The sequence below is a fragment of the Athene cunicularia genome (genome assembly GCF_003259725.1).
Source record: "Athene cunicularia isolate RWA chromosome 24 unlocalized genomic scaffold, athCun1 chr24_part1, whole genome shotgun sequence".
Classification (NCBI taxonomy): domain Eukaryota; kingdom Metazoa; phylum Chordata; class Aves; order Strigiformes; family Strigidae; genus Athene; species Athene cunicularia.
In genome coordinates this window covers 1979747-1991355 of record NW_020799132.1, presented here as the reverse complement: position 1 = coordinate 1991355, position 11609 = coordinate 1979747, and the positions used below count along the sequence as shown (strand labels likewise).

General features: G+C 43.2%; 1 protein-coding gene across 1 annotated transcript in view; it reads right to left on the bottom strand.

The window, feature by feature from the left end:
- Window positions 1-11609, bottom strand: part of PRDM10 (PR/SET domain 10) — a 41293-nt gene that overhangs the window by 2549 nt on the left and 27135 nt on the right. The window contains exons 14-22 of the mRNA XM_026863781.1: window positions 10159-10506; window positions 8257-8412; window positions 7074-7253; window positions 6190-6300; window positions 4890-5090; window positions 4164-4307; window positions 2850-3020; window positions 1441-1581; window positions 621-815 (exon numbers count right to left, since the gene is read on the bottom strand). Coding sequence (XP_026719582.1) covers window positions 621-815; window positions 1441-1581; window positions 2850-3020; window positions 4164-4307; window positions 4890-5090; window positions 6190-6300; window positions 7074-7253; window positions 8257-8412; window positions 10159-10506 — 1647 coding nt within the window. The remainder of the gene's footprint in view (window positions 1-620; window positions 816-1440; window positions 1582-2849; window positions 3021-4163; window positions 4308-4889; window positions 5091-6189; window positions 6301-7073; window positions 7254-8256; window positions 8413-10158; window positions 10507-11609) is intronic.

The window sequence follows — 11609 nt, the reverse complement described above, 5'->3', positions numbered from 1 at the left end:
AAAAAAAAAAAAAAAAAAAAAAAGGAAATTGGAGAATCAAGACCTTCAGTCAAACTCAAAAAACACCTTGAAAGAGAGTATTTTATGTCATTAAGATTTCAAGCCTGAAAGAGTGGCTGTTTAACAGAAATTCGGGTACTGTAAAGCCCTGGAAAACTCTACAGGCCTCAGCAGAATTATACCAGCTAACATCAGCTGCAGATATAGTAATTAATGCACAGACAACACACCCTGTTCTCGCACAAGAAATCATAGAACCACCATCCAGAGTTGCATGAACATGAGAAATCATTTCATGTCTGTTGTAGTACCCAAATCTTCTGTGTGATTCTTTCAAGCACCCATCCAAATTTGAACAAGTTGCTCCCCAGCACATGGATTCTTGCTGAATGCAAGTTCCTTGGAGTAAAGGAGCCCAGTCTACCTGCCCAAACCACACATCAGATCATTATGGACCTACCGCAGAAAAGCTAGTACAACCATTTTCATTCGTCTGAAACAGTTTATTGTCTTAGATCTCTATGAATATTAATCACAAAGTTTAATGAGCTCTGAAAATACTATCCCATTTGGTAACTGGAGAAATGGAGCACATTAGTCCCACAGACTAGCCAGACTACTAGTGAGAGCTCCTGCTGACACTTACAGTAGCTCCGAAATGAGTTCCACGTGCTGGGAAGATACGTGTGCTGGACTGAAGATCCTTGCTGCTGCTGGAGGGCTTGGTTTGGTGTCGATGGAGTTGTCTGCATCTGTGAGGGGCTGAGTTCCTGCTGAGACTGTTGTGAGGAAGGACTCAAAGGCTGACCCCCAACCTAGGAAGAAAAAAAGAAAAGGTGTAAGTGTTCTCAGTGTACTAAGGATTGCATACCTCTGTGCTGTTACAAACTTATCCTTCTTATTAATGGAAAACACAAGGCGGGGTTCTATAGCATATGGAGCACAAGAACTGCAGAGCTCTCCTCCCTGTCCTCCAAGTTGCTTCACTCTATGGTTAGGAAGCAGTGATCGGGAAACTGCAATAGAGATGTTGCTTGCTAAAGGTTACATAGAGAGTCTGTGGCAGAGAACTCACATTAAGAGGCTAAATACTACCCAACAGCATGAGGAGCTGAACTTCAAATATTTGAGGAATGCCAGTTTCCATTTACATCTTTCAATTGGCTGATTTTATTTAAGCTGAAAATTTGTTTGTTCCCAGTCATTTATCTCTACCTTGTATACACTGTTAGGAAAAAGACAAACCAAACCAAAAAACCCCAACAGAACACCCACACACACCCCAGGAACGTCTGGGAACTACTTGATGATTTCAGAGGCGTTCATGTGAGAGTCATTTCATGTGTGGTCCTTTAAATGACACAGGAAAGACTGTCTCCTGCATCAGCACCTGAGCAGGCTGGGAGGGAGGGCATTTCCTGCAAGAGAAGAGTGAAATACCTGTGACGATGACTGAGTTGCTGGCGATGGCTCTGTGACCTGGATGTGCTGCACCTGGATAGCGTGCTGGGTGTACGTCTGGGGGTCATGAAGCTGCCCAACGTCCACCGTGGAGTGCTGAGACTGGTGAGGTGAGGTGGCCTGGAAAAATAATTAAAAAAAAAAATTCAAAGCAGAGGCATATACTTCATATTCTTTGCAGAAGCAGCCACATAAACTTCTTCTGTGTTACAAGGTTTGGAACACTGAGATGTGAGCCTTAGTGAGGCCATGCAGCATGCCTTGTTCAAGCCTCTGTTTACCCTTTTCACACTCCTGGGAGATAAAGCAGCACATCTAACAGACGTAATGGCACTGAGATGGTTACATCTCTGTGATCTCAGTGGAAAGGACTTGCCTAAGGTAATACAAGCTGTCTGGGCAGCAGCTGGACTCAAATCAAAGGGTCTGAAAAACAGGATTAGTGTCAACCACTGAACCATCCTCCTTTGTAAGAATCTTTCTATAAAACGTGTACACACTCGAGATCTGCACATCCAATACTGCAGTTTGACACCGCTCTGTATCAAGACAAGTACTCAGAGTCTTACAGATTAAATGCTTTTTTTTTTGAGCAACACCTGCTTATGATGCCAGTTAGAGTAGTTTAATTGCAAGCCTGAGTCCTTGATAAAATTAATATTAGCTGCAGGAACCAGTTTTCATGCTCTTGCATTGTTAAAACAGCCACAGTCAATATTAACTGGGGCCATTGTTTAGGCCTTTACTAACCAAATTCATAACTTAATTTGTAACGAGGGGGCAGACAACACTGAGTTTCAGATTCAAATACAAACACGTGGTAGTTTCAGCTTCACCCTGTGGATGAGAGATTTGAAGGCTACAGCAATTTCTTACAGCTGCCTGAGTTATTTTCCTCAGTTCAGTTACTCTAGTTACATTTTGCTTTTATTTTTAGGAGGCTGTTGAGCATCACAGAGAGTGACTACTCCATTAGATGATATGAAGGGAAAAAGCAAACACTTTTCTGTACTTCCAAATTTTGGCTCTGGCTCACTGAGAACAAGGAAGTACAAATGAGTCTTCAACTGCAAAAATGGGTCACCCACTGACCCACTTTTCCAGTTGCTGCAAAACCTTCCTAGAGCAGATGAGCCAAGGTGCCCAGATGGGTAGAATGAAGTTAGGACTGTGTTGATATGTCTCCAGCAAGCTGGGCGAGACTGGCAGGACTATTTATGTCCAGTAAACGATGCTTACCACAGCAACCCTACGCATTAGCAATTTATCTGCAAAAAATAATCTGCACCACTTCTTGTAACTACTCCTTAACAAACTTCCAAGCGCTTACAGCCTCAAGAAACCACAGGCTTGATATGGAGGGGGTGAAAACCCAACAGGTTACTCACCTGGGCCACTTGAACAACCTGCAACTGTATGTGCTGAGGCTGCTGCAAGCCAGTTGTGGACTGAGAGACAGGGATGTACTGGATTCGTTGGTAGTCTCCCTGGGGAGTTCGATAGTCTGTCGTGAGGGTCTGGGAGATCTCCGTCATCGCCTGTGTCAGTAAATCTGTTGTCTGAGCAGGTAGAGAAGGAGAGATACAGACTGTCATCCCATATTGTCTACTGGATTGAATGCTTTTGCAGGGCTGTAGTTCTTTCATCACGCTGAATCTACACTTACACCATCGGGCCTAGTCATTTATTTACAAAAGCTTCATGTGTACAGAGGATGGGATCATAAGCAATCACATGGATCATCCACTAGGACTGCTCTCTTCTGTCTAAATGCTGGTCAGGACCATTAAGGGCTAACTTAACATACAATTAAAAAAATATTTTCATCTTCTGACTTAACAGTATTCCGTTAGACAACAAAAATCCTGCCTTTGTGAAGGGTTGACTTAATTTCCAAGTCAAAAAAGTGCTTCTCGGATGTATTCCACCTTTTCTCCTCATCTGCCAGAGGGATAATTTTCTTAGCAACTGTATTTCTGAAGTGTGTAAAGACATTTAGCACCGAACAAAGCGGTGTCAGCATCCTGGTTGACTCTGCCCATTTTCAAGCAAAACAGTCTTCTATCCAGTTACAGTCTTCAAATAGCAAGTTTTAAACCGTGGTTAATAAGATTCTTAAAACTATGCACCATCCCAGCACAGCTAAAGGACACAAGACTGATTTTCTAGTCTCAGCTTTCACTTCTGTAGCAGCTGAGGTATTAGCAGTGATTAATAACAGTGAGAGATCAGCCACTGGAGGTTTGTATCACTCAGTGCTGCACTGTCCAAAGGATTACAGAGAGATCTTGTCTTCTCTGAACAGAATTTGATCCAGTCCCCAGTCATGGTTGGACGTGTCCTCTTGATCCCAAGAACTGCAGGCACCTCAGGAGAACAGTCCCAGTGAAAACCCACAAGATGTGTATTAATTAGGCAGGTGTGAAAGTATTATGTGGAGTCAGTAGCATATGGGTCTGAGTGAAAGAAGGGAATGGAGCGGGGAAAAGAGACAAATCCTTAGAGCTCCAGAAAGAAATACATAATGCCTGGCAAAGCAAAACTACAACACAGATTCAGGAACAGAAGTGATCTCAAATAACATCCTAACAGACGCTTTAAAGCGATGTCTGCCAAATAAACACTAAGACTGCTATACCAGAGGGCTTCTGTTCTGTTTGTTTCCCTCCATTGGCCTGATCTAAGACATCTTGAATCCTTACCACAACAGTCTCGCCGGTGGTGCTGTCGGTGGTTAGAACAGCAGGAGTGGAGCTGATGACAGCCGTTGCCAGCGGAGCATGTATCGTGTTAGGGAGCTGAGCAAACTCTGGGTGCTTCTTGCGAATGTGTTGTACCATCTTTGTCTACAGAGAGATGCAAAAGAGCATTAGAAACATGGTCAGTAACCCCAACTGAAATCTAGCAGCCCTCTGGACTGTAGCTTTTATGTTTTCCTCAGTAAGGCAGCATCAAGATTCACAATATGGGATGCTCTGCTCAGCAAGAAGGTAACAAGGACCACAAAGCTGCTGCTGATTAGAGCTATGTGATACTGAAATACTGCCCCAAACATCACAGCCTGTAAGCTTTTTACCCCAACACAGCCAAATATTTTGGGGACCTCTTCCAGAGATCACCTTTTTTGCATTTTGTTTCCCTACCCCTCTCCCTTGTAACTGTCAGTGAGCAGTTTCAAAGCTTTTCCATTTGTGACCGCACTCGGGTAACACCTCCATTTCTTCTTTCAAGCTCACACCCTCTGTTAGGGAACTTTTTTACTATAAAACAAGTGGGCTCTGCCTGTATTGTCAACATGCAGCATGGAAACAGCACTCTGACTCAGAATAAAAGAGCTCTGCTTGCAGACCGACCGATGACAGAGACAGTGGTGAAAAAGCATTACCAGGGAGAGGCTGTTTTCTAAATCTAGGAGACAACCCCCCTACCTTACTGCTGTACTGCTTGGAACAGTGAGGGCAGCAGACTGGAGGGGTGGCTATGGTGCCTGTCAGCTGGGTGTGGGTGCTCAGCATGGGATCTGGCTCTCCGGGGCCCGCAGGGCGCAGTTTCCGGATGCTGGGGGGTAGCTCAGCACCAGGATGGTTCTTCAGGATGTGTGCTTTGCGTTTACTGGCGCTCTTGTACACCTGCAGGGTAGAGATTTGGAAGGAAAACTGAGTAATCCTGAAGCATGTGCAGAAAACAGTTACCAGTTATCTTTATCTGGAAGGTCTGCAGGTTGCTTTAGATAGTATCTTTAGTTAAATCTCCAAATAAGTGCAATGCATGAATATACCTACACCTTCCAGTGTTCATAATCAACCTGTAAAAGCAATTCCTTCTTGTGTAGCATGCAGAGGCCATTTGGGAACATGTTGTATGCCACAACAAAACATCAAAGCGGGACAGGAAGAGGAAAACCTTTTTTGCCTAATCCTTGGAGGCCGAATGTCAGAGAAGCTACCGATCACCGAAGTTGTAATTTGTCCAGTGTTAATTTGACATGAGGGTTGGTGCCTCCACTCTTGCACAGAGCATCAAACTGTTTTAAGGGTCTTCAGCGACCAACATATTTTTAAATTCTATTTAGGGATACCAACAAATGAATATTCTGTGATACTATTTAAAACATCAATTTCTTTTTTCCCCTTTAAACAAAAGAAAGGAGGCATCACAGAAGAATACACTGAGGATAAGGACAGTCAGAATACACTCCCTGGTAAATAAAGGCCCACATGCATAAAAAGCAAAGGCCAGGGAATAAGAACAGGAACCCAAAAGTAGTGCAGAAGCAGCTTCAAGCTCCACTGAACACTGGGAATTATTGGCATGTGACTAAGCACGCAGCTTAAAATAAAAGGGTTAGAGGCTAATGCTTAGAAGTGATACAGAAACCAAAAGAAATGAGTGTTCAGGAATTACAGACAGATAGGATACTTAGTCCTGGGCTACAAAAACTGATACAGGACTAAGGGTGAGTGACTGCTTGCTGGATCAGTATTTAAGTTTCCCAACTCCAAAAATAGCAGAAAAGGAGAACTGCAGTTTTCAATTAGCATTCATCTGCCTTGACCTAAGTGCATTTTGTCTTAATTTTTTTTGGACTGCAGGAATGTTGCTGGCAAGCACCTCAAAATAAAAAAAAAAAAATCTACAAACCCTGCCAGATGTCTCTATGCGGAGACAAATGGGTTGCATACAGGTCTAGGACTGAGCTACCCTCCAAGGAGTGACTTCCCTACATACCTTATCACAGTACTGACAGAAGTAATCTCTGTTGGGTTTGATGATGGGCAACGTGAGCTCTGGCACCTCTTCTATTTTCATGTCTGGATGTCTCTTTGATAAATGATTCACCTTAGGAGAAAGAAACACAGAGAACAAGAGAGCATATTACAGCTGGAAGCCAAGAAATTGCTTTTTCTCCTAGAGATGGGTAACAATCAAACCGAAACTTGCCAGCAGCACTGGGAGCATTTGCTGCTGCAAGGGTTAGTGCGTGTTTGCAGTCAGCTGCTGAAGGTAAACATGGTCTTGCTAGATCTCATTTAGAGTTCCTCTAATCAAAATAAGATGGGAAGAGGTAAAATAGCTTGCCAGAACTCTCTTGCAGCTGAGAGTGAGGTAAAGGGCCTCTGCCCAGGGAGGCCTTCGCTAGCAGAGATCACAACCCTCACGAAATATTTGCAAATGAGATTTCCTGCTGCATAACACCCTTTACGCGGTGGCAGTTACCAGGCATGGCCAGAAGAGGCCCCTCAAGAAGGGAGAGAAAAAAAAATAGGAAACACAGCCAGGAAAACTGAGGCAGTAAAGCTGAACTAGGCTATGTATTAATCTCATGTTCTGTTAAATACTTTACACATTAATCAGCATTACTTAGCGTTGAAATATGGTCGTGACAACCAGACAGACAACGCAGGCAGTGAAATATGTAAAGGCACACATCTGCTGAAGAGATAAGACACATGGGTTAAAAAACCACACATAATCTCAAGTCAGCTGTAAAATTCTCCCAGTTTCACAGCATCCTTGTGTTCCAGCCATTGGGATTCCATCTTTATTCCTCAACTACTCTTCAAAACTGAGTAGGGAAGTTGCAAGAGAAGCTAGAGTACACAGACACTCACCAACATCCCCCTCCGGCGGAAACCCATCATACAGAGTCGGCACTTGAACATGAAGCTTTCGTAGTCGGTGGAAGCTATCCGAGGCTTGAACGTTTTGGAGCGGCTGATTCGATCAGCTTTCTTGGCCTCTCTCTCTGGGTTGTGCATCCTCTGCATGTGCTCTCGCAGTTTGTCTTTCCTCTAGGGATAGAGCAATCGAGGAGAAAAATATCATCACCACTTACTGCCTTATACCCGTTACAAGGAAGAGCCACCATGTAAGTTGTTCAAAGATCTCTCTTTGGCTTTTCCTCTCCAGCACTGCCGTGAGATACAGTTGCGTGCTCAGCATTGGACAGCTCAGCAAGAACCCTTTGGGCTTAGGTTTATCCTTCAAACCAAAGTGAGGTTGCTCAGCCACGAAAGCAGGAGCCTAACTAATGCTAATTTAGCAGCATCTATGAGAATGAACCCTGCCACTCTGTTTTCTTCCTTTGAATTTATCTAAAATATTAGTGCTCAGTTCTGTACAGCTGGAAACTTGCATCAAATAATGCTCTTGACTGAGGAGGAACCTACTGCCCAGATGCAATCCAGCCTCTCTCTGGACACACACTGTCTAGAATGTGCTTCTTCACCCCAAAGTATCCAGTCCCTCAGTATCCCGTAAGAAGCTAAGCAACAAGGAGCAGGCTGTGCCACCACAGTCTACCTGGCTCCCCGTCTGCTCCATCTGTTCTGGTGGGATCTGGAAAGGCATCTGCATGTCATGCGCTGACAAGATGGAAGCCACGGACGCAGGCACCTTGGCCAGGAATATTATTAATCTGCTGATATCAGCAAGAAGTTTTCTTAACTGATATGAGCAATACAACCCAAGAACCTGGCAATTGAGCCGTATAATGACCCAGTTCTTAATGAGAAGATGGAAACTTCCTTTAATAGTAAATTATTAGAAATAAGATCTGATAGACGAGACACCTTGCTACAGCAGAGCATGCTGGGGTGGATCTTCCCCTTTGTCCCTCAGGAATGAACGTTGTAGCTCACATACAAAGCAGCACATGCGACTTGCAGACAAGTCTAGCATGTTTACACATTAGTTTCTTCCACCTTGGAGAACGTGAGCTTATCGACTTGAAGGAGGGTAAAGAGTGGTGTTCTCCACCTGTATGGGGAACGATCCAGTCGAGAGTCACCTCACCTTGAACTGCTTGCCACACGTGGAGCACAGGAAGTCTTTGCGGTCTGAGTGTCGCAACATATGGAGTCGCAGCTTGTCAGGACGGCAGAAAGCCTTGTCACATTCTGTACACTGGTAAATCTTTTCTGAATGGAAACTGCGTACGTGTTTCTTGACCTAGAATTGCAGATTGCAGAAAAACTGAATTTATTCAAAAGAAGAGTGTGTGATACAACAGTCTAGGAAATTCTTCGCAAAAAAGGATTAAGAGAGGAAGAACATTTTAAGAGGTCTCTAATCTGCTTTGGTTTAAAAAGTATTTTATCAGAACAAGTGATATCTTGACAATAAAGCCATAACATCATTATTATGCATCTGGATGGACAATTTGGTTTCCTAAAGACTGATTCTTGAAGGCATCAGCTCTTGCACAGTTGGGTGCTTAATGGGCAGCAAAAGCCCACAACATACCAGCTTTACTGAATCATCCTTGAGTTAACATGTTCATCTGAGGTCCATTATCTTTACTTCATCTATAAGAAATCTAAACAAGGGACTAATTCCTTTCAATCAGAGAGAACAAGCTTGCAATTATAACTGGTAAAAAAAAAATTGTGACAGAAAAGCATCTGCAAGCCATTCCTGAAGGGCAAGTACTTTTGCATAATTTGGGACTATCCTTAACGTCTTCAAGCATCTAGTGGTTGTGGGTTTTTTTTCCCCCTAATAAAGTAACTAATGAGCTTTGACATTTAAAATGGAAGCTCAAGAAATGGATCTCTAAATCTTTACCATCTTCTAATACTGATCATATGTGGAACAACTTGGTATCTTTATCTGTTCCACATCAAAATGTTTAAGTAGGCAGCAATCTATGGTGACTAGACTTAATTATTCACATAGCACCAAATGAAAAAATCTTCTTTAAATTTCAAAATAGAGCTGAATAGCTAGAAAAAAGCCATGGGACGTTCTTCTGACTTGATCAGTTTCACGGGAGAGTTTATGGGGAAGTAGGTTGAAGTACAGCATTTCTGAATCATCAACATTTTTCCTTGTTCAACATCTACAGAAGATAAAGGTTTTTGCCCAGGGGGAATTATATTAGTAAATCACTTTTCCCCATCCTTTCCTCTTTAGCCTATTGGATAGTCTATCAGTTCCTATTACTTGACTTAAACTGGATTTCTACATTTCAATTTAAGACAGGCAACTCAGCAAGACATATCAACCTCTTTGTCCCAATGAATGATAATGAGTATGTGCATGGTACATCTCAGTATTTTCTTACTGAAGATCGAAATAGCATCCTTAAATTCTATTAACAATCTTCTCCAACAGCTCTGCACACCACACAAAGTAGTTACATTACTCAGTACTCCAGTGCAACCTCTCCTAAGCTGAAGCCCAGGGGGGAAGTCAGGAAGCAGAGTATCCTGATCTGTTCTGGCATTTCTGCAAGGTGTTTAAATGACTTACCCTGACAAAAATCAGTCAAGGGAATAAAGATGTAAACCCACATTTTTTTGTGGTTCCAGATTTTTAATGACAAAGGACAAGGTGTATTCAAGTACAAGCAAAAGACAATTCCTTTTTGCACCATGGATCTGTACTGACCAAAAGGGACCTCTGCTTTAGGCATCTTCTAGGGATAAGGGACCACCCCTCTGGCAGTATGGTGCTTTGTAACGCCAGACTGAAGTACCACGTCTGATGATTTAGGGGAAAGAGCACTGCAGTGGCATAAGACAACATCTAGCAATGCTTGGTCACTCCTCCTTTTTAATTTCTGACAGCCATGGACCCCTTTATCTTGTGAGAATGAACTGACATGCAGCATCACATGAAAACAGTACTGAAAAATTCACAGAGTACTTGCAAGAGACCCAGAAGGCAGTGCTTCAAATCAGTGGGGCATCTCACCTGGATAAAATCCGGGAAGCGTTTTTTGCAGGTAGGGCAGGTGAAGTAGCCATCATTGACATGGATGGCCACGTGATCTTTGAGCAGATCCAAGCGGTCAAAGGACTCGGGACAGAAAATGCAGGAGTATGTTTTCTGGTCCATGTGGAACTTCATGTGGCTCTCCAGAGCACCACTGTTGATGAAGCCCTTGTTGCAGATGTCACAAGTCAGAGGGCAGTTCCCTTCCCGTCCGTGAAACCGCAAGTGCTGATCCAGTTTGTCCTTCTCGCGGAAGGCCTTCCCACACTGCAGGCATTTGAACGGGCGGAAGGATTTCCGTATGAATAGGTGCTGAAGAGCGGCATTCTGAGAGAAACATCGAAGAGACCGTTACCTTTCATTAGGACGTATCGATTCCACATACAAATATTTTCAAGATCAAATATACCAGATGATCACTGAAGCTAAACTTCAAAAAAATGCTTTTGCGTTCTAGATACTTATGTCTCCATTTTACAGAAGAGGAGGCTGAAGTAAGGGATATACCTGCAGCTACACACCGAGTTAGGAGAACACAATGCAGGAGTTTCCCCTCCAGTCCCTGTTTTCTGCCAGTTTAGCTAACTTTTTTTTTTACTCTCTGAAGTACAGACCTGGGCCTCAGAAGAGCTGCAATTCCTGCTGATTTTTGGGGATTGGGTCACCAGTTCAACCACCATACAAAGGAACATCTTTCACGCAGGAGCAGGGCTTATGAAATTCAACAGCCCTTTACAAAAAATCAGCTTCTGCACCAAAGATCACCACAGAGGTGTGCAGCGGTGGTTTAGCATTGCCTGGAAAACTTCCAGCAGAACACACATTCAGGAGATGCTGGCCTAAACCTTTTTGTTATTTTCAAAAAGATTATTTTCAAAACATTACAGCAGGGGCAGAATGGTAGGTAAGAACTTGTGAGCAATTCGCCGGTCTTTGCCATTTAGCATATATCATGTGTGAGAGCCTGAAAATGAAGAAGATAGATGGAAAACAAACATACTGGTGCTAAATCAGGAGGAACCCTGATAGACTGTTGTCTGCTCAAAGTGTTGTTGGTTACACACAGTCAAACTTGAAATTGCTTTTCTAGGTATTGCAAGGCACTAAGAATATTGTGAATTGAACACGTGTTGTGCAAATATTAATTTTAAAATTTAATATACTGGGCTCTTCTCTATTTTTCTTCATGCCTACTGTGCACAACTTCTTAGCCCCTGCTTTGTTTTGATGAGTGCTTTCCTTCAGTCTACCTTTTCTGTAACATTTCATGACTGATACCTCTTCCCTTTCTCCCCTTCAGATAAGTGTTACAGAGCCATCCCAGTCCTGATACCGGCACTGTCTGCTGGAGGAACAGATGCTGCTGGACGTGTTGCCTGTAGAAACAGGCAAGTGTCCCCTGCACCTGCATTTCAATATTGGATGAGAAC